At 36.6% G+C, this 22,626-nt stretch overlaps 1 protein-coding gene across 2 annotated transcripts; it reads right to left on the bottom strand.

The window, feature by feature from the left end:
* Nucleotides 1-1,334: 1,334 nt before the first annotated feature.
* Nucleotides 1,335-14,504, bottom strand: LOC104597408 (nuclear transcription factor Y subunit A-1-like). 2 transcript variants are annotated; one of them, XM_010258908.3, is made up of 6 exons: nt 14,212-14,504; nt 12,961-13,269; nt 9,296-9,417; nt 9,031-9,102; nt 7,488-7,652; nt 1,335-2,297 (listed from the first exon to the last, which is right to left on the bottom strand). In XM_010258908.3, exons 2-6 carry the CDS (start codon nt 13,226-13,228, stop codon nt 1,863-1,865), a joined length of 1,062 nt encoding a protein of 353 aa, XP_010257210.1. In that variant the 5' UTR covers nt 13,229-13,269; nt 14,212-14,504; the 3' UTR covers nt 1,335-1,862. The 2 variants fall into 2 exon arrangements, with proteins under 2 accessions (XP_010257210.1, XP_010257211.1); XM_010258909.3 differs by lacking the exon at nt 7,488-7,652.
* Between the last annotated feature and the right edge of the window lie 8,122 nt (nt 14,505-22,626).

Genomic DNA, 22,626 nt, shown 5'->3' with positions numbered 1-22,626 from the left:
AACCAAAGGAGTTTCTTCGTCATGGTTTGATGTTTCGGCCCTGAAACGAGAATTCCTTGAATTAATGGACAATGACATCGGATGCTTGAGGATATGGACGAGTTTCGAGTCGGTGCTCAGTGCTTCCTGGTTGGCAATAGGCTTTTTTCTGGGACTGGGACCATTTCACCATTTAAAACAAAAAGAAAGTAAAAAAGTTAAACAAACACCAGTTGTTTAAACGCCAGCGTTCAAACGCCAGCTTTCCACAAACCCAATTTGACACTTGACTTGAAGCATAACATCACTACAGAATACAGATGGATGATTTTGAAGTGTGGCTTCGAAAGAACTCGAAGACAACAGTTGTGAACGCACCCTGTCACAGGCCCCACCAGGACTAAGGACCCCATGCCACCGGCACCTGGACAACAGTCGTGAAAGAAAAAGAATGAATTAGAAGAGCTCTTCTTACGAGTTGTTGCCTCCACGAAGTCGGACGTGGTGGAACCGACGATGAGGTGTGTCTTGTAGCCAGCTGTTACTACTCTTGGTCTTGGGAAGTTGGCCGACTGGCTTGGGTCGTCAATTGCGGTGCACGAGACAAGGGGGGGTCTTCTCTTCGTGCGGCTTGTATTTTTCCACGACTGCCGACCTTTTTACCTCCCACTTGTTCCTTTTTTCTTGTTTTTGATGGGATTCTCTTTAGTCTACTGGTATTCCGTGTGAAGTTGAACTGAGAACTCAGAAACACTCTGACCTCTACGAACACTGAGACTGCAAGTTGAAGCTCAGCCTTTTCAGTTTTCAGGTCTATAGTAGGGAACCTAAGCTAGGCATCAGGCAAGTGGGGTACGAATCCTCTTTTTCAGGTTCAGTGGACCCCCCTCCCCGTTCTCATGAACAGAACATTAGCAGGCCCTGGCACCAGAGTCTCTGTGTTCTAAAGACTGACTGGGTTATTAACAACCCCCTTGCTCCCTCCCTGCACCTTAAGGACAAAGGTACACACCAATCACATTCACATTGAAGGGGATTTTACAGAATCACACACACACACAAAGTGATCAACAGCAAAACATGACCACTCCACTGATTGTTGGACCATCTTTCGAGTTGACCAAGTACCAACGGATCAATCAAACCACACATTGGTAGGTAGGCATAATAACACTGACCACTCCACTGATTGTTGTTTCTTAAAATCACCATCAGAAGTTCAGAATCAACATGGTAACCAGAGTGGCAATTTGTTCTACTGTATGTGTAGTGTACATACGCGTACATGTTTCATACATGCACAAGTGCATATATAACAAAGGAGCAAGGTTTTCATTCATTTTAGAAAACAGATCTACTGCCAACGAGGCTTCATCTTTTAAACAGAGACATTTTCACAAACCTGGGTTCTAATTGTTCGGAATCTTCAAATCCGACAGAGATGAAAGGAAAAACAGATCTTTGTTCATTATCCTTCACATTTGCTTCGTCTACTACATTACTTTCTTTGTACATGATAACATGGGGAAGTGGCAGTGGGTGGATGGTGGACTAGAGAAGTGGCACATCACACCAATACATTCCTACTGCCTATTCCCCTCCAAACAAAAGCAAAAATACCAAGCCAAGAATGAATTGCCTGAGAAACACCAGATAATAGTGGGTTCCCTCCCTGGTTACGTGGGGGGCCTCATGCCTCCAGTGCCACGTTCTATTACCTCTTCCATGGAAGATGTAAGGAGCCACGCACGAGAGAAACCTCTCCACAGAGCTACAAAATTATGAATGCAAGACCACCACCACTAAATTGGTTACAGAGGTAGCAGATATGACCAGTAAAGTGACGCTGGGGAGACCGACCAACCCCATGCAAGGGGCGGCTTTCACTGTATGGTGAGGGCCCTATTTGGGGCCTGATTCACAGGAATACTTCCCCTCTGCTGGCCCAAATAGTCTCCTTCTTCCGCTCTCTCTTCTGAGAGAGAGGAATGAAAATTGGACAATGGAAATCCCTGATTATGTTGGTAGCAGCCATTGCCATTGGAGTAGGTCTGTTGTTGGTGCATATCCTGGACCGAGGACCCTTTTCTTTCTTGCTGATTATTGGAGGAATTCACATTTGTTGCACAACCAGAAGGTAAGGGTTCTAAGGCTGATGAGCTTGCCGATTGCGTAGAAAGGGGTGCAGAAGAATCATTGCCCTTCTCATCTATGGACTTGGCAGATTCCTCATTGAGTTTCTTTGTGTTAAGAAAACGACCCCCACAACCCCTTGCTCTTCTCATAGCATGTAAATGCCGAGATTCATGAAGGTAAGGCTGTAGAAAATGGCAAGGCAATCCACACATCACATAATTCAAGTTTGCATACAGGAAATTAACACTATGAAAACATACTTGCTATGAGAACACTGATGTTACAAGTCACACATAACAAATAAAGATTCTCATAAAATGTACATATAGGGATATCATCTAGCCTAACCTTGGACCTTGAAAACTATGATAGAAATATATAGAACACAGAGAAACTGAAAAAAAAAAAGGGAAAAAAACATTATCTTCCACTTAACATGTAATTCCATTATGTTTATAATCCTTGCTTAAATTCTCTTCATACATATAACTAAAATTACACAAGCAACTAAACATTCATTTAGCGCCACCTCCCTGCCTCTGGCTTTTCCGTTTTTCTCTGATTTCTCTTTATTCACTAGAGAGACAATTGAGAAGAAACATGTACAGTATTCATCCTTGAGCTAAAATGAGTCTTAAGAAAACCCTTCACCATTGGGTATGACTCCACTTATGATCATACCAAAATATGTAAAATATATTTTTCCTTTTTTCTTTTTTTTTTTTGGGGGGGGGGGGGGGGGCTTCAATATAACTTTACCAACTGCTTAAGCTGTTTTTCCTCCCCCCCCCCACGCCCCCCCAAAAAAAGCAGTGAACAAAAGCCAATATGTAATATATGTATGTAGTCCTTTATGGTGTCCAACATGATCACATAGTTCCCATTTACCAAGACAATCTCATACAGTAAAACACTCAAAACAAGACCCAGATTCCCCTACTTCTATGACACGTTCAGGGCATGCTTGCCCCATCTTGTCCATCAGCTTAGAGAAATCAAATGGGACAAAAATAATGAGAAAACAGTCTAGTGGGAAGGCGCCAAAGACCAACTAACTAATTAATGCAGGGCCTCGTAGATACAAGACAAGATAGATAGGTAGCCTTGCTTCAAAATCCAACAAAGTATGTTCTAAATATAGGGAAATTTCCAAATAATAAATGCTAGGTTTATTCTAGTTGGCAGAGAAATACTAGAAAATAATAAGAGCACAGAAATCACAAGTTTCTCTAACACTGATTTCAAGAGGACAAGAAAAACAGCACCTATAGAGATGAACAAAAAATAACACGTTCGATACTATTGTTTTGGACAGATTTACATGTATATGTAATTATGTAGAAATCCTCAAATCCTTGATTTAAATAGAAATTTTGCAATTACTAAAACTACAGATGATTTCTAATAGGGATCCTAGAAGCACCTAAGAAAAGAACCTGAGCAAAACAGTAGTTGATATAAATTAATAGTTTCCTAAAAAGTTAGAAACTACTAATTATAGACCTTCTAGAAGATAGAAAACTTTCAAAATAAAATAAACGATGGTTTTGAAACATAAAATTAGAAACTACTAATTAACAAAACTGCTGTCAGTTTCCAAATCTGGGTGCAGCCATTTGTTTGTTGATTTATTTATTTATTGATCAGTATAATCAGAAATGACTTGGGTATACACAAAGCTCTACTAGCCACCTGTCTCAAATAATGATCAATACAACTAGGCCCTAAACATTTGTTCCCAATAGAACCATGTTAGCCAAAGCATCTGCCAATAATTTGCTGATCTTTGCACCCATTGAAAGATTACACCTGTTCCCATAGCCAGCCAATTTAACTCAATTGCTTGTCTGTGCTGCCACATCGCCTTGCTATCCTTGGCCAATTAATTACAACTTGGGAGTCTATGCAGCCATTTATTCCCCCTTTCATTTGTTTTAGTGCTTGTCTGGAAGGGCTGAACGCAGCCGCTTCTCACTTCTTGAGGTGAGCCTCACACAGAGAGTCCAAATTTTCCTTGAATAGCTTATCTAAAGTGTTTCAAAGCGGCTAGATCAGCTTAGCTGAATATTCAGCTCAGCATTCCCAAACGAGCCCTTAGTAACTTTGGGATGCTCAAATCTATCTAAAAATTGATTTGTTGTATTTTCTATTGCTATAGCCAATAGGAGGGTGAAATATCACTAACCTTCTATTTCTACCGACCCTTCACTGACTGCTCCATTTGTTTCTCGTAAACATTCTAGCTACCTACTTCATACAAGACATTCAATTGTTGTCTTCAAGACCAATGCCTCACAGGGATCAAATTTCTGTTTGTATCAATATAAGGAATAGTAACACAGTATCGAGTCCAAGCCTGACAACACTGGGTGAAACTGAGGTTTTAACCTAACTACCCCCTTCATTTATTTATTTATTTTTTGATTGTTAACTGTTCGCTTTTATTAATTAGTGATTAGTGATAAAGAATGGATATATTATTGCAAAGAGATTGTGCCAAGAACTTCATTATCCCTATGTAGCTTCTGCTACCTTACCTGTTTGTCCCCATCAGTTTACATACATACTAGATCAGTTTTCCCACTAATCATCCGCCCCCCAAATACAATCTGTCCTGTTACTCCCTAACTGCTCCTTATTCATTTTAACATCATAAATATTCCCCTTAAGTTTCACTAAAAGATCCTTCTATTCAAGATATTAAATTTTCTAATATTCTCTCTCCAGATAGCTTAGTGGATATTGCAGACCCAAAAGCTCTTCTAGATCCAATTGCACAGCAAAATTAACTATAACAAACTTTCTTTCACCTTCAAGTTATGTTTCTTGTGTCACACAAAAGCTCTTCTAAATCCAATTACACGGCCTAATTAACTATCAAGGATCAAAATTTTGCGAAGTATCGACCCCTACATATCGTATTGGCAACCCCCTGATACACCCTTTTTGGATAGGTTTCAGGGTTTGACCTGTTTCAGGGGGTAGACAAACCTTAAACTGACCCCCCTGAACAGGTTTGAAAAACAAATTAAAAGAAGCGCTCCACGATACATACACCCCATCCAGCATATTAACCTGTATCAATATTTTGAACCATGTTAACTATAACAAACCTTCTTTCAATTTCAGTTATCTTTCTTGTCTCAATCCCCCTCCACTTCCCAAGTACTTCTAGGATTACATACATACATATATAAGGCATTTAGGCCTACATTACCAATTCCTTTTTTTACCAACTTAAGGCCTACATTACCTCAAAATCCACTTTAGTATTATTCTTGTGTCCCAGGAAGTAGCATACTTCTACCACCCAATAAATCAAAGGATTTCTCACATCATCCCCTATTATTTTCACGCCAACTAATAGATATATGAAACAAAACTGGAAATAGTTATCACTCAATGACATCTAACTCTTATTGTCTCCTAGGATTAAAAGAAGAAGCGCTCAACAATACAGACCGATACACCCCATCCAGCATATTAACCTGACTTCTACCACCCAATAAATAAAAGGACTTCTCACATCATCCCCTATTATTTTCATGCCAACTAATAGATATATGAAGCAAAACTGGAAATAGTTATCACTCAATCACTCAGTTATCTTTCTTGTCTCAATCCCCCTCCACTTCCCAAGTACTTCTAGGATTGCATACATACATATATATAATGCCTACATTACCAATTCCTTTTTTACCAACTTAAGGCCTACATTACCTTAAAATCCACTTTAGTATTATTCTTGTGTCTCAGGAAGTAGCATACTTCTACCACCCAATAAATAAAAGGATTTCTCACATCATCCCCTATTATTTTCATGCCAACTAATAGATATATGAAACAAAACTGGAAATAGTTATCACTCAATGACATCTAACTCTTACTGTCTCCTATTTAGGAAAAATGTGAATAAACTTGGCTATAGCAATGAAGAAGGGACCTAGACTAACAATTGAAGACATGGGCTCTAAACAACAATACACAATGACAAGTCATGATATGTGTATGATTTCATCATGAGAAAAAAACCATTGTATTTTGCTAATAATGAAAAGCAAACAACCTGTCACCACACTAGTATTATTCCCGGGCCTAGAAAGTAATAAAGTTTTACCCAGTGTTAAAGTGAAAGGTACAAAAAAAGTGCAAGGGGCTTTTTGCATCCAAAGCACAAAGCACAAGGTAAGCGTGTGCGCCTTCTTAAAGCAAAGCACAAAATTTAAAAAAATAAAAAAATAAATTGCAAAAAAAGCAAAAAAAAATAATATATTAATTAAAAAATGCATACTTAGATTTTAAACTAAATGTTTTAAAAGCCTATTAGCTCAAATTGAAATGCATAAACATAACACATAAAGCATATGCACCTTCAAAAAAAACACATAAAGCATATGCAAAGTGAAAATGTAAAAATAAAATTAAACATAACATATAATTTAAGCATGCAAAATTTATTTCTTTCCCAATAGCATTATTCTAATTCTACAAGCTACCATTTATTGAGCCCCTTGAGGCAAGCCCAAATAAGTCCATGCTAGGGTTTTATTCTTTATCCCTACTTTAAAAAAAAAATGGTTTTATAATTTAATTTTAGTTCCTTATCTGTAAAAAAAATGACTTTTATTAGGAAGGATGAAATAAAGAATACATTAGCAACAACGGAGTTCTCAAAACATAAGCAAGCAAGCGGGAGTGGAGTAGAACCCCTTTTTTGCTAATACAAGACATTTTTAAAAGATAAGGAACTAAAATGAAATTATAAAACCAATTGTTTATGTAGGAATTAAAAATTTAAGACCTTAGCATGAACTTATTTGAGTTTGCCTCAAGTTTTTTTCTTTTTTTTTTCTTTTCTTTTTTTTTTTTATCAATGCCTCAAGGGGTTCAGTCAGCCACAAGGGCTGAGGTGCAAGGTGCACCAGGTGTGCACCTTTCTAAAATGGCTGCCTGGGCCTAGGCGATGCAAGACTTGAAATGCACCTCTCTTCAATCACTGGTTTTACCACCCAATAAATAAAAGGAGTTCTTACATAACCCTTATTATTCTCGTGCCAGGTTGCATGAATGAAGAAAAACTGGAAATAGTTGTTACTCGATGATATCTAACTCTTATTGGCTCCTGTAGGAAAAAAAAAGGCCAATAAATTTCACTACTGCAATCAATAAGGCACCTAGACTTCAACGGTTATAAAGATTTGACCTCTGAATAACAATGCATAATAGCAAGTCATGATGTGTCATTTTCATCATGAACAACAATCATTGCATTTGCAAATAATGGAAGGCAAACAACCAATACCCAGAAATGTGGACATGTAATCAAGCTGACACCAATATCTCAAACTGATAGATCACAGCACCAATAATACCTTTCTAACTTTTATCAGTTTCTTTTCCAACTCAGCCTTGGCACGTGACTGTCTTCGCCTCAGGATTCCATGGTACTGCTTAGCATTCACATAAACAGGCTCCTCTGCCATTTCAAGAGGCAAAGGCATCCTAGGGTGGTGCATCCCAAGTAAATGAGGATGTGCCTGTCACAATTTCCAAAGTAATCAGGGAGAAAAGTTCATGTCTTCAACCAAATTTCTGGAGAAAAAAATTCCTAGTAGCCTTCAGTAGTATAGTGTAGAAGATATCCCTTTCATAAATACTCAAGCCCTCAAGGGGCACTATAATTCATTCAAATTAGGTTTTTAATGTAAAAAATTAAACAAGAAAGAAAAATGCTATATTAAGTACAAAAAAGCAGGATAATCTAATAGAATGGTAAAAATACATTTCACCAAAACAGACAACCTATGGATATATTTCTGCCCTTTGAGCCTCGTATTTACCAGCTCAACAACCACGCCAGCCTCTCCAGGTACCAAGAAAATAAGATCTTCAAAGAGGACACTAGAGCATAGTTTCTGCTTTACAATTTACAGCCTCCTTATTCCTTCCTTTCTCGATTCCCATTTTCCAAGATCATAATATTTCTAGAAGCACTCATTACACCAACTTCCCCAAGAGTAGATCATTGGCATATTTTAATCCATGGATAAGAATAAGTGTCTCTGCCTTGTCAGAGTCAAAATAATTAATGTGGCACAGAATATAACTCCCCCTCTAGGATTGGAAAGGAGCTGACTAATGACAAATTCACCAGATTTCAGCAAAAGACTTTCATCAAACTTAAGCTCCACCTTATCCTCTTTAAATACAAAGCAATGACTGTTCTATTAGAAAAAAGGAAAGATCATGCTATCAATAGCCAAACCGTCAAGATGTCAATATCTCAATCATATTGCTTCATTGCAACCTGGGTGACTAGGGTTCAGATCTTGGAAACAGCCTCTCTGTATCTGCAGGGGTAAGGCTGCGCATATCTGTCCCTCTCCAGACCCTACATCTAAAGGAGCCTTGTACACTGGCTACCCTTTTCTATGCAGCAGTTGTGGTAAGATATAGTGGTCTTGAATATTTATTTTGCCAAAAGATGTTGATTTTCTTATCACATGGTTGATAGTTCCTGCCAACTACGTTCAAAAGGCTCCATCCTCATGAGGAAAATAAAAGCAAAAAAAAAAAAAACAAACAGACAAACAAGCAAGCATAAAGAGGGACCTCTTATTGATAACTCAAATAGCAGGTTAAATTTGAGTAAAATTTTAGAATAACAGAATCTTATTCAGATTTTTTTCATCAGCAACAAAACACAAGGTTTATTCAGAAATATCGGAGTCAACAATAACAGAACCCAATACATGAAAGCAGATTTTATTCAGGTTTTACTTTTTGGTTGGAAGGGATAAAAGGGGTGGCTCCACATAACAATGACACAAATACCAAATCATAACCAACTAAGGTAGCCATTCATAAAGGAACAGTAACTTTTGAATATATGTGAAAATTTTACTGGTCACATACCAGAGCCTGAGTTCCATAAGCAGCCATCATTCCCCCATAGTATGGATCAGAATATGGATACGGTGCACAAGCCTGTAAAGAGTCAAAACAAAATTGCAATATGTTTGTTATTCTTTTATACTTTAAAGTATGCTAGGTGCCGAGTCCATAACAATATAGATAAAAAATGATTTATAAACAACTGCAGTAACTATGTGCACTAAGAAATATGAACAAGAAGTAATAAGTGAGTCCATAAAAGGAAAAAAATAAAAAAAAAACTTACAATTGAGTGGCCAACAAGTTCCAGCTGGGTAGTTGGTACAAGGGGTTCACTTGTCGTATGAGGTACTGTAGTTGAACCATGCTGCATATGTGGACTCTCTTGTCCACAATTTCCATTAGAGCCTGAATGAAAAATCATCATTAGTGCCATATAATATAATTATAACCACTCTACTGGACAGAACACATTCAAATGATACCAAGCAGTTGAGAGAACATAAAGCTTATTAACTGAACCTTGTTAAAATTTAATTTCACAGGCCAATAGGCCTATAAGTCTTATACCAAAACACTGATATAGGAATCTCTATATGTCCATTATTCCCCCCTTGCATATAAAGTAGAGCATGTATTTTTTATGAGTTTTATCATTTTCCTTTGATCAGTAACAAAATTGTGTCTTCTGGACATGTTTTTTATGTTAACATTTTTTTGAAGCACTTTTCTATATTCTGAGATAAAATTTAAAACTTTAATTACTTGATCTTTAATGGAATTGTATAAACATAAAGTTAAGCAGCAGGCCTCATTTTCCCCTAGATGTATTTTTGCTCAAAGTGCAGTATCTACCAAAACCAAGAGTTCGTCAACATCTTTTGCACAATAGCATTTTCTCATGGGAAATGCATTAAATAACATAAAGATGCTTTCTCCATAGATTGTTGCTCAGATCCATTTTACTTTGATACATTTTCTGTGGAGAGAAAGAAATCCTAAAGTTACACACCATTTGGCTTAATGGTTGTAAAATATGTTAAAATGGTTCTGAGCCTTTCCTTTTCTTTGACATGATTTTGTAGGAAACTTAACAACTAGAAAATAAGCAGACAAGCAACACTTCATCAACATGCTTTCCAGATATTACTTACTTATATATGATTGAACATCTAAACAAGGGGTGGGAAGAGATCAACTATTATGGGCACAATTGTAAAAATAAGAAAGAGTTCTTGAGGAAGAGATAGGAGGGTTTATCTCTCACTGTTTGTATACATTTGTTGTATTCACTAGTTACTCTCTTCTATTAATGAAATTTCACAGTTATTGATAAAAAACATAATTGAACATCTAAAAAGACCACATCAATTTTTTTCAAATCCATGTTAACCCCAATATTCAATAATGAAGGGAAGATATGGTCACAAAAAATGAAGTGAGTGTTACTAAGATAGGAGGAAATGGTGTAAATGGCAAGAAATGTGTCAGAGGAGATGCCTGGTTTGAGGCAGGGAAATTCACTGTCCCTATACCCATTCATGGGCAGTTTTTTTTAGTTCAAGAGGTTTGAGGCAGGGGGACCCACTGCCCCATGCCTATTCATATTTCATATATGCTGCCAACACTCTAAAAAGCTGCTTCTGGGGCAGCAGAAGGTGACCTTTTGGAGGGTTTTCAAAGTGAAAGGACTGAGAAATTTTCTTTTTTGCAATTTGTGGGTGATATGCTTTTTCTGTGGGACATCTCAAGGGAAAATAATACATATAAAACGTATCTTAACATGGTTTAAAGTGGTGCTGGGCCTATGCATTAACCTAAACAAGAGCAGGATGGTGGTGATGGGTGCTATACACGGAGTGGAAACTCTTGTAGACTTATTGGGTAAACTGCTGGCTTCCTCTAGGGTAACGGTGCATCTCCAAGGCTATGTGATGTGGGATACAATACTAAAAAAAAGGTTTTATCAGAAATTGGATTTTGGAAGCTGAGATACTTTTATAAGGAATTGCATCTCCCAATTCCAACTCAAGTGGCATCTCAGTTAGAAAGGAAGATAAGAGATTTTCCGTGGAGAGGGTAGAGGGAGGAAGATAGATTTCATTTAGTTAATTGGAGCAGGGTGTGTTTTCCCAAGAAATCGGGTGGACTGAGTTTGAGAAAACTGAGATTGTTTAATGAAGCCCTATTAGAGAAATGGCACTGGCATTTCAATGAACAACCTGATAGTCTGTGAAGGAGGTCCAATAGTACCCAAATATGGATCAAGGAATATGGAGTGGGACCTGGGTCTTTCCAGGTAATCTCATATGGCTGTTGTCTATGGAAAGGGGTGGAGAAGAGCTATGGCCAATTTGCAACAGGTATAAGACACAATGTAGGTAATGGGCAGCGAGTCAGATTTTGGAGGAATGCATAGGCTTTACTTTGGGCAGCTAGGAACAGAAATTCATTAGCGACTGAATGTTTTCAGGTGTCCAATGGTCAAGAGGTTTGGAATCCCGTTCTTAGAAGTAATCTTAATGATTTAGAGGTAGATCAAATGGTAGAGTTGCACACTTTGCTTCAAAGAGTTGATATTGATGTGAATCAGGTAGATAAAAGGGTATGGAAATTTGACTCTTCAGGTGCCTTTTCAGTTAAGTCTTTTTACAATCATGGAACCATCTGCTGGGTCCACCCTCCTCTCTATTTCCTTGTTCAATGGTATGGCTTCCTCATATCCCATCAAAGTTGGCCTGCTGTGTTAGGGGACAGTTTGGTCAGGAGAGGAATATCACTGGATTCAGTAACCTGTGTTTTTTGTCAGCAATGCATGGAAACAGCTGACTACTTGCTCCTGCATTGCCATCTGTCATATGCTCTATGAGCCAGATTTCTGATATCCTTCAGGGTAATGGTTTGTTTCCAAGCATCAGTATCAGATCTTCTTTGGATCTGGAATCAGGCTCGTTTAAACAGGAGGGATAGGATCATATGTGACTCCATACCAGCTGTGATCATATGGAACATCTGGAAGAAGAGAAATGATCAAATTTTCAATCAAGTGCAGGCATCACAGGGAGAGAATAATCAACAAAATCTGTGGTTCAACATACTGTTGACTGTCTGTTCATCCAATCTTTAGGATATGTTTGGTTTGAAGGAAAATGCATGGAAATGAAGGGAAAGGTAGGAAAACCTTTACAAACCTTGTATAAATTTCCCAGTCCTTCCTTTCCTTTCCCTACCTTTTCCTTCAAACCAAACATAGGCTAAGGGAGTCTTTACAAGCCTTTTGGACCATAGCAGTCTTTTTTGGTAAAGATTATGTATGGTTGTACGGTCTCAGGGTATAGAATTATGTGTTCAGGGGGCTATAGTGCTATACGTTGTAGTATTTTTTGTTTTCTTACAGTCAATGAAAATTTTTCTTACCTTTTTCAACAAAAAAGGAAAAAGGAGATGCCTGGTTTGGAAATCCTGTTTAATCATTACTAAGAAACCTACACACAGATGACTGTTTAAACTCATAATATTAAGAGTTTGTGGAATGACAAAACAGGATTCATCTAGCCAACCCCATATAGTTGGGACAAGGCTATGTTGAGTTGAGTGTGGATATGAAATAATTTTCAGTGACAGTGGCCACAGTTGAATATTTTAACAAAAGTTTGTAAACTTTATTCCGCAAACCCTGAGAAATTTAAAAAAACAAAAAAAAAGAAATATGCCTAATATTATTTCTCAATAAATGTGCAGCATTTTACATATATAAGTGCTTAACAAGTAAAAACCTTATAAGATGGAGTCATGGAGCCTTTTCTGTCAAAAAGGATATTTTTTATGAGGACTCTTATGAAGCTAGAAAAAAGGGTCGTCTGATCCAAAGGAAGATAAATGTACTTTCCTCTAAGAAATTATAATTGTAGAAAGCATGAGACAGCATGAATAACAGAATTGAGGAATTACCTAACTGTGGTGCAGCACTTGTCTGAGTTTCTTTACTAACATCAGTTCCGTTTTCTGGGCCACCATTTTCTTGCGCTTGCCCAGCTTTTGTTCCCCCACCACCACTTGGAGGCTCCAATGGAGGTAATTTTGATGCACTCTCTCCTACGACAGGAGAAACAGTTTTATACCCAATTGGACGCCACCATGGTTGAGCACTTACTGTCGATGGAGAAACAGTTTGTGCACTGGGCTCTAACTGACTCCCATTATCGGATTTTGAGTGCATGCTTTCCTAGTCCAGAATTTCTTCAGAAAACCTTCAATTTTCTACAAAGAAACAGCATAAATTTAGTCAGACAATAGAGAACAAGGATAAGCAAAAACCAAAGAAACAACAAAAAACAAGAAAGATTTTAATTAAACCACAGTGAAGAGAACAATTTCTAAATTCTAACCTAAGGAACGGCAATAATCCATGCAAGGCATAGAAAAGAAGCAAGCAAGGAAAGATGAGAAAGGAGTAAAAAATGTAACATAGACAGCAAGTCTTTTCAGATAAGCCCTGCTCTGCTCTCCGAGACTCCGACAAAACAAAAAGACTCATCTTTCCCAATTAAAGCAACAAGTCATAGCCGAAACTTAGAAATTCGAGTAGTACAGCAGAGTAAAAGTCAAACTATGATAAATAAGCTGTAGACAAAACCCACGAAAACTCGAACGAATTTATAAATCCAACACAGCGAAGAAAAGGATGAAAAAAAAGGATGTAACAGCAAAGGAGAATTCGTACTTGAACACAGCAAAAACCTCAAAGTTAAAAAAAATCCATTAACCATAAACCTAAAATCTGCTCAAAAATCAAATGCAACTTCTTAAACTCGAAAAAGATCATCAAAACCCTAATTCTCAAAAATATCACAAGGAATAAGAAAGTAAGCAAATTGCCAAACAAAAACCATCTTTTCACTCTCCGTGCTGATCAAACTCAAAACCCAATCAAACAAAAAAAAAAGCAAAAAAAAAGGACAGCAATTCACGAACTAAGCATCAAAAGAAAATTTTCCCAACACAGATGACCAAGGAACCAAAATCAAATTCAAACTCCCCATCCACCCACAACGAAACAAGAAGAAGAAGAAGAAGAAGAAGAAAAACAAAATCACCAGGAACCCTAACGTCCACGACCCAGCGAATTGTCAAAACTAAGTAGCAAACAAGCTAAAACCCCACGAAATCAAAACCATGAAATCTGATGAGCAGAAAACTCACCAATTCAGAAAAGTACTCGAAGTAATCCTACACTTCCCCGTTACAGAATTCAAAGACATCGATATAAATCCATTCCTCTCCGATTCTCAACGAGAAACTGAAACCGTAGCGAAGTGCGAATAATAACAGTACCAATTGGTGGAACAATATAAAGGATTGAAATAAATATAAATAATAGTTTTTTACAGCCACGAAAGCGTCGCTCTCTCTGTCTGTTAAAATAAAAATAATTTTCGCCAGACCTCCAAACAAGCCTCCCAAAACATTAAAAAAGACGATTAAATAGACCACCCGCAAAAGACAGCAACCTCAGCTCTTTTTAAACAACAAAACTGTATTTATCTCAACATCCCCTCGCTTTTCGATTATGACGAGTTTGTCCCTTGGAAACCAAATTCCGATTATAAATTTTTAAAGTTTTTTAAAATAAATAAATAAAAAGAAATCTTTTACTGGACGGGTCGTTTAGCCGGAAGAGACCTTAACAAGGTGGGTATCTTCCACGAGTCAACATGGTCGGGGGTCTGAAGACACCCTACGTGTTGCCTTGCCTTCCCACTGTCTGTCAAGATGCAAGTAACAGCCCTAAGGCTGTGTTTGGTTTGATGGAAGATAACAGAGTTTTTCTAAGCACTAAAAAATCCTTTTTGTCACACTGTATGTCTGTTTTTCTGTTATTTTTTATCAACCCAAACACGGCCTAAAATCTATTGTGTCACATTGTATGTCTGTTTAATGTTTTGCTGAAGTGGCTGAACTGACTGACTTATTACTTTTTTGTCTTTTAGTGAATTAAAAATTGTTTGTAATTAAAATATTTAGGGATGTGATAATCAACCCATCATGCCTGCCACTCAACCATTAATGAACTCACAGCCCACTTAATAACCTATTCACTAAAAGACAATTTAAGAAGTCGCCTAGTTCAACCACTTCAGTTGTTATCAAATAGACCTTAATCTGTTCACTTCACATGATAGAAAATGAAGTGATTTTGGGAAATATGGGAATGAATAGAGGTCAATATCTAGGGTTTGTGGCTTTGCTTAGTTGCAAATAAATGATTTACAATTTAAGCAATGTATAGAAAATTGATTTGTTGTATGATTTGTATCTTAACAATTAATGCACATTTATACCCTTGAATTGAGCAAAGCTACACTCATACAAGATGCATTTTTACAAGGGGCACCAAGAAACTGTATCATTAGCAATTTTCTTAGTTTTTGTAGAAGAATAGTCTTGATTGGTAGGTGTGGGTTTCAATTTAGTCATTACTACTATTCCATCCCCAAAATTATTTTATTATTTCACAAATATGAAAAAAAAAACCTGTATCTTGCAAATTATATTTGGTTGTAGAAATGAACGCAAACAACAAAAGTCCATATATTCATCAAATGGGCTCTTGCCAATTCCGATTCCTCCCTAATCCAAACACAGTATTAGGGTTTTTATTTTGCCAAAAAATCCCAACTTGTTCCAAAAATGTACTATAACACTATTAATTAGAATTATTCCCCCTTTCATTAAGATTGGAATGCATCCTACTTATCACCTTACCCATTTTAAATTTATTATAAAGCAAAAGAAACTATTTATCCTTAGCATTTAATAAGTTACGTTTGAGAAAAAAGCTTCAAATTTTGGGGAAACAGGTTCCCCAATTGTATGATATTTGGGTTTATTTTCATCTTACAAATTTGTAAAATGAATATCAAACTTATAATCATGTTGTAAGATGATCAATGACCAAATTAATCGCTTGGATGTGACTCAAATGAATCCTGTGTACTGAGCTTGTAAACATGGAACATGTGCAAGCTATAGAGACTTGAGGACTGTTTAACAAGTATTTTGTACCTGCAAATCAAGCTGTTGCTTTTGTACTTTATGATAAATTGTTGCTTATTGTTGAAATTGTCAAATGAGGTATCTGATATTTTAATTAGAGTTGGAAAGACTTCTGGATGTTTCTTGCTTTCTTGGAATATATTAAAAGATAAACCAAGAGGCAACAAGGTATAAGTAAGTCCTTGTGAAATGGGCAAGGATATGAAGACAAATGTTACATAACAGCCAACCAAACATAAATTAAAGAATGCTTAATAACTTCTTTTGCAGGCAATTAAAAAGAGAATTAAGTCATCACACCAAACTATATCAACTAAAATTTAGGTCCTCAGCACGCTAAGCCACAGAATGGGCAGCATAGTCTATTAATATGAAGAAAAGCAAACAACTTTTGTTAGAATTTCACCCTACTAAACAAGGTTTTAAAAGGTTTAAAAGGCGGAGACGAGGCAATTGGGTGCTAAAGAGGCGACGCGTAATCCTTGAGATGGTTTAAGGCATAAGTCTTAAATTAAAAATTTAAAAATTATCAAAAAGTAAATAGTTGAAGTTTTATATAATTATTTATCACTTAATGTGTCAATGGTTCAATAATTGCTGACTGTTCAAATCTTTTTGAAAGTTTTAAACAAATCCTGAAATGAATTAGACTCATTTCCATGGCTGTCATGACAAAACTTCATTGACGGTTGTGACAAGAGTTGTTCATGAAAGATGACAAAATGGATCGAAAATGAAACTAAAAGAAACTAGCACGCCAACACCTCCAAGTCTTTGACCTCCCACAAATATGCCGCCCCACCTAGCTGATAGTTTGAGACAAAAAAAAAAAAAAAAGAAAAAAGTGAAAAGGAAGAGGAGGAAAACCTGTACGCAAGATTGAAGAAGAAGAAGAAGAAAAGGGAGGAGGAGGAGGAGGACTTGTATGCACTCGTACAATTTGATTTCGTCCAATATTCTTATCTTCTTGAATCTTGAATTCGGCCTGAGAAGTATAATATAGAAGATAGAACAGAGAATAGTAGAAGAGAAATGAGTTTGGTCTTCTTGAGTTCGATTGAAAAACAAAAACAAAGAAATTAGATTTTGGTCCTGGAAACCTTACATTTTGGGGTTTTTATTTTATTTTTTACTTTTTTCCAAAATTGTCCATACTAAAATCCAATTTTCCCCACCCAAAACCCCTTTAGCTTAAGGCTACCACCTCATGTAAATTGAGGTGAAAGGCCAAAGTTCTACGCCTCACTAAAACTGAGGCTTATGCCCCTTGCTCCGAGACTGAGGCTACTAAGGCCAGGCGAAATTTGGCTGCCTCACCTTGAGACGTACACCTCTCGCCTCACCTCAGTTGCCTTTTAAAACCATGCTCCTGAAGATCTTTCAGTTCCACCTCCAAGGAGCTAGTGAAAACTGAGGTGATCCCTTTTTGGGTTGCTTAAAATGATGAACTAGAGTTAGAATTAACAATACAACCATAAGACCTAAATTGATCATCAATGCTACCTCTATCACAGTTGATTTTAACACAATCAAAATGGGGCAATTACAGCCCAAAAAAACACTAGGTTGGCCTTCAAAAGCAATTAAAATTGTTTTCTATCCGACTAATGTAGCTTTGTTGTATGTACAATATTTAGAGGATTGGGACTCAGCTACTTTAATGGAACCCACCATGGATGTTAATTGGAATGAATTCAATTTGAAACATGATTGCAGACTTTGTTTGCTTGTGGTTTTTTATATCTATCACAACTTTGCTTCCTTTCACATTTGGACATGGAAAACAAGTTTTAAAAAACCTTAAAGAATAATGCATAGATTCAGGTTGCGTTTGGATAAGATTCAGGATTTATATTTTTAAAGCCCAAAAAGCACAGATGAGCCTATATTTTCAAATTATGATGTTTCTAAAAGCAATTTTTACTGAATTCTCAAAACACTTTGCATAAAGTATGGGTCTTGTCTTCTCAGTGAACTTCACATATAGATCTTGCCAGAAGATGCAAATGCACCCTGTACATGAAATTGAAAACCACCATCCTTCTTCAAAATGTATGCACGTAAAACAAATAAAAGGAATCTGAAAACAATATATCCATTGGTTCCATGGGGCAATACATACAATGCCATAGCCCATCCCCCAAACCCATAACCTCTCCAACCCTAGTGAAGGTGGGATTTGATCTCAAGTCTCCGCTACAATCAATGGGAGACCTTACAAACTGAGCGAATTAATTGGCACTTGGACACATATACATTGGGAGAGGTAAGAGATGTCACCGATCCTAAAACATTGGACCATGAAAATTATCTTAGACTATGTTTGGTTTGAAGGAAAAGATAGGGAAAGGAAGGAAAAAGTAGGAAAACATATACAAGGTTTATAAAGGTTTTCCTACTTTTTTTTTCAAACCAAACACAGCCTTAGGGTATATGCCAAATGAATGATCCTACCTCTTCGCCTCTAGCTACTTCTATTCCATACAAACAGTTCTTGCAAATATTTGGATAGTTTGGTGTAAAATATTAATCTATGAGTGTAGCCCTTACATCACCCCCTAAACATGATACCTGACCTAGTTGAAAGGAGAGTGTAGGTGTTTGAGGTTAGACTTTAGAGAGGGTAAATGTCTCATTTAAGAGGTATTGTGAAAGTTGCACATCCTATATGTGTGTAAAATTAGCAGTCGTGTAGTTAGATTGGTGTTGTATTCACTTCATTGAATTTGGCTCAGCTCTCTTGAAATTTTCTAGGGATTTGAACATATTAATATTCAGTTAAAGTTTGGTTCACATTATACATAGGAGGGTATATTTATTGAGGGTGGATGCATGAGCTGTAATTGCAGTGTAGAAACATTATAATTCATTGTGTGTTGAATATTTAAAGGATACCTACCATTGGGTATCTCTTGCCTAACAAAGTGCCTTCACTATAAACTAGAGTGGTTAGATAACTATTGCCTAATTATTTATGAGTTATTTTGTCTTGTCTTTTACAACTTGTGATGGAGATTCGTGTTCTATATTGAAAAGTACATAATAAACAATAAAAAAATTACAACTAAGTTGATTTTTGGGTAAATTCTCTTAGTGGTTTTGGGAACCTATTTAGATCTAACGTTTACATGAGAGAGAGATGCTTCCAAAGAGGCTTACAAATCACAAAAAGACAAAATATGAATTGAGCTATTTTGGGTATATGTTTCCGTGTCCAATAAGTACCCTCTTTTACTTTTTAATTGTTATGACTTGTAAGCCTAAATGGCTAGAACTCCTAATAAGTAATAACCATATTTTATTTAAGTAGTAAATGAATGAAAGAAATGCTATTTTTTTTCAGTTCCCTTCAAAATAACACTACTATGAAGATGCCGGCTAGCTTGCCGATAAGGGTTTCAATTGACCTGTTTTGGATTGGACCCCATCCAAACCAAAATCAATTTGGACGGATTGAAAGGACCAACAATACATATTCGATTGGACCTGGTCCATTCATTATGAATTTATATTGGATTGGATTGGGTTGAGTCAATATCTAGTCCATTGATATAAGATAAGAATATATGTGTCAATGGATCGGGTATAAGTTGAAAGCAATCTAAGCTAAAACAAATTTGAACAGATTGGACGGTCCAGACATTGAATTTGACCAGTGCAAAATATTTATTGGATCAGATTGGATCTGGTCCATTTGTAATGGATTCACATCCGACTGGATCAGATTGGACCAAATCCAGTCCAATTGACATCCCTACTTGCTGGTGAGGTTTTTGTCTAGTCTTAGCAGAGACTTGGGATCGAATCCTACCCAAGGTTCAAAGTATCGATACGTATCGGCTCGTATTAGCCGATACATATCATGTCGATGGCTTCTCGATACACCCCTCCAAGGGTTGTATCGGGTCAGACCATGGTTCAAAGGGTAACCGGGCCTTAAACCAACCCCTCTGAACCGATTTTGAAAAAAAAAATAAATAAAACCTAGAAAAAAGTATTGATACAGGCCGAGCGTATCGGCCTGTGTTGATACTTTGAACCTTGATCCATGGTTTTCAAAACTAGACCCGACCAAACCAGACGGTCAGGCCGGGAAAACCGGGAACTGATCACCTGACCAGTTCTGTTTTTCCCCAAAACTGTTGATTTTGGTCAGCAAACCGTTGAACTGGCCAGTTAACCGTTCGAATGGTTTTGACCGTTTTTCAATTATTTAATTTTTTTAATTTTTTTGTCAAAATGGGCCGACCGTTCTACCCGGTAACTGGACCCTTAACCAATTTTGTCACCGGGCCGATTTTAAAAACCATACCTTGATCCTACCTTCATTGGAATAGTCATTCTAGTACCCTATCATATAGCACATTTGCCTTCCAAGAAAAAAAAAATAGTTCTACCATTAACATTCTATGGATTCAAGGGTACAAATATTGTCTTAAAGAAGGGAGAAGTGGAGACCAGATCTGCTCCTCACACCAGGCGCCTCACACGCACATCCTATCATGTATTGGGAATATCTTTCATATTTATTTATTATTATTCACGGGAAATATTCCCAATGCACGGTAGATGTGCATGTGAAGCGCCCATTTGTGAGGAGCAGATCCCGTCACAGAGAAGTGCAGTTTTATTACAATCTTTTTTGGTTATCACACAGAGAATGATGGTGAATTTAACAATGTAATAAGAGTATATTTAGTATGAAAGAAAATAAAAGAAAAACAGAAAATTGAGGAAATTTTCTTAACAGATTTAATGAAACTCCTTGTATAACTTCAACTTTTTGTTTCCCTCTTATTTTCTCTAACATCAAAAACAACCTAAGAGAGATGGTTTCAGCAGAACCACTGCATTGTTAAAAAATCAAAGTGTAGCACATACAACTTGCTTGTGCAGCAAGTATTTGGGATGAAACCGGAAAGAAAGTGGGGATAGAGAGGATAAAGAGTGTGGATTTGTAGATAGCTGCAAGGTCATCCTTTAATTTTAATTATCTTTTGAGTATACAGAATATGCTTAATTTATAGCTTCAGATTTTTTTTTTTATTTCTGCATGTGCAAAGATGGCAAATATCATAAGCAAATACAAGTGGAGACTCACCTTGATTTCAGGATGGTCACTAACTTATATATTAGGGGGAGTTATTTCTTCGGATTTTGAGAGGGGGAAAGTTGGTCAATGGGATTTTAACCAAGAATCTCATATTTTTTTTTCAGATTTGTGTGGGGATTAAGGAAAGTTTATTTTCCCGGATATCACTTACCCGAGTAAGTAATACCCATCTCCTAGGTGGGTAAATAACTTTTCCACATAAGGGGGAAGTTGCCAACACTTGAATGGGACAAAAATGCCCCTTTTAATAATGGATTTTTATGATTAAAATGGTCATTGCCTTATTTACATAAGAAATAAAAGAACATGGGTAAATGCACTTACTCGAATAAGTGTTTCCTAGGAAAAACTTACCCAAATAACTGCATTTATCTGGATAAGCAACTTACCAAAAAGCGAACGGGACCTTAATATTAGATAATAATAAAATCTATGAGCCCTAAATGCTAGTGGGGTCTCAACTCTCAAGGAGATTCTAGGAAGATACTAGTTAACTAGTTTATAATTAAGTCTTTGGCTGGTTGTAACAGAGGTTTGGAATCAAATTCTACCATCACCAGAGTTGGGAGTTAGGGTTTTAGTTTAGGGGTGTAATTCTGGTATCCTACTTAAAATATTTACAGTGCATCAGAATTGGACTTTTATATTGGGCCATTGAAATTTTATCAATTTTCCGACCTAAGTCTGTCAAAATCAGACTGAATCCTCACAATAGAATACTCTTTCAACACATTCTATACCCGCACAACTCAAACAAGTTTTATAACTGAACACAATACCTGTTCAGTATGACATGTTTTATAGCTGAACTGCTGTGGAACCAATAATAATGTTGTTCCACGTTCAACTCTTTACTGTGGATCCCATATCTTTTACCATTATCATTGGCTCCACAGCCCACCACATCACTGAAGTTTTTTATATGGGTATAAATCATGATTTTTTTTTTTATTGGGAGTAAATCCAGATTTTGACCAAATTGCAGTCCGAATCTGATTTGTTCACATCGTTCGTATAGTCCTTCGCATTTTTGTATTGAGAATATTTTTCTATAAAATAATTCAATAATTATTATAAAAAGCCATAAAAATAATCAAAGCACGGTTCTTATGAGTACTAAATCCGATCTCCGTTGTGTAATTTATTAATCTATAAATTTTTTGAGGTTTTTACCGTTTAATCTATCTTTAAAATCCTAACTCCACCATATAGTTAGAAATAGATATCAATTCAGAATTGATGCTAATACACAGATGGGTATAAATGTTATAAATGAAAGTATTCATAAATTTGAATTGTCGTAGATCTATAGTTAAAATCCATTTTAATTCTGAGATGGAATGTGGTCTAAAAATCCAACTTTTTTCAGTAGTGATATGCTCAAGAAATGAAGCTTTCACATGGATGTGATTAATACTTTTAGTATGTGTGCCCACACTAGCTCACAC

Source organism: Nelumbo nucifera, chromosome 7 (assembly GCF_055504915.1).
Source record: "Nelumbo nucifera cultivar China Antique chromosome 7, China Antique-T2T, whole genome shotgun sequence".
NCBI lineage: Eukaryota > Viridiplantae > Streptophyta > Magnoliopsida > Proteales > Nelumbonaceae > Nelumbo > Nelumbo nucifera.
This window is presented reverse-complemented; position numbering and strand designations above follow the sequence as displayed.

Coding starts and splice junctions, on each gene's coding strand:
- LOC104597408 (XM_010258908.3), bottom strand. CDS start 13,228: ATGCACTCAAAATCCGATAATGGGAGTCAGTTAGAGCCCAGTGCACAA. Junction 7,653..9,030: donor CTTATGGAACTCAGGCTCTG/GTATGTGACCAG, acceptor AAATTGTGACAG/GCACATCCTCATTTACTTGG. Junction 2,298..7,487: donor AACTGATAAAAGTTAGAAAG/GTATTATTGGTG, acceptor CATTTTCTACAG/CCTTACCTTCATGAATCTCG.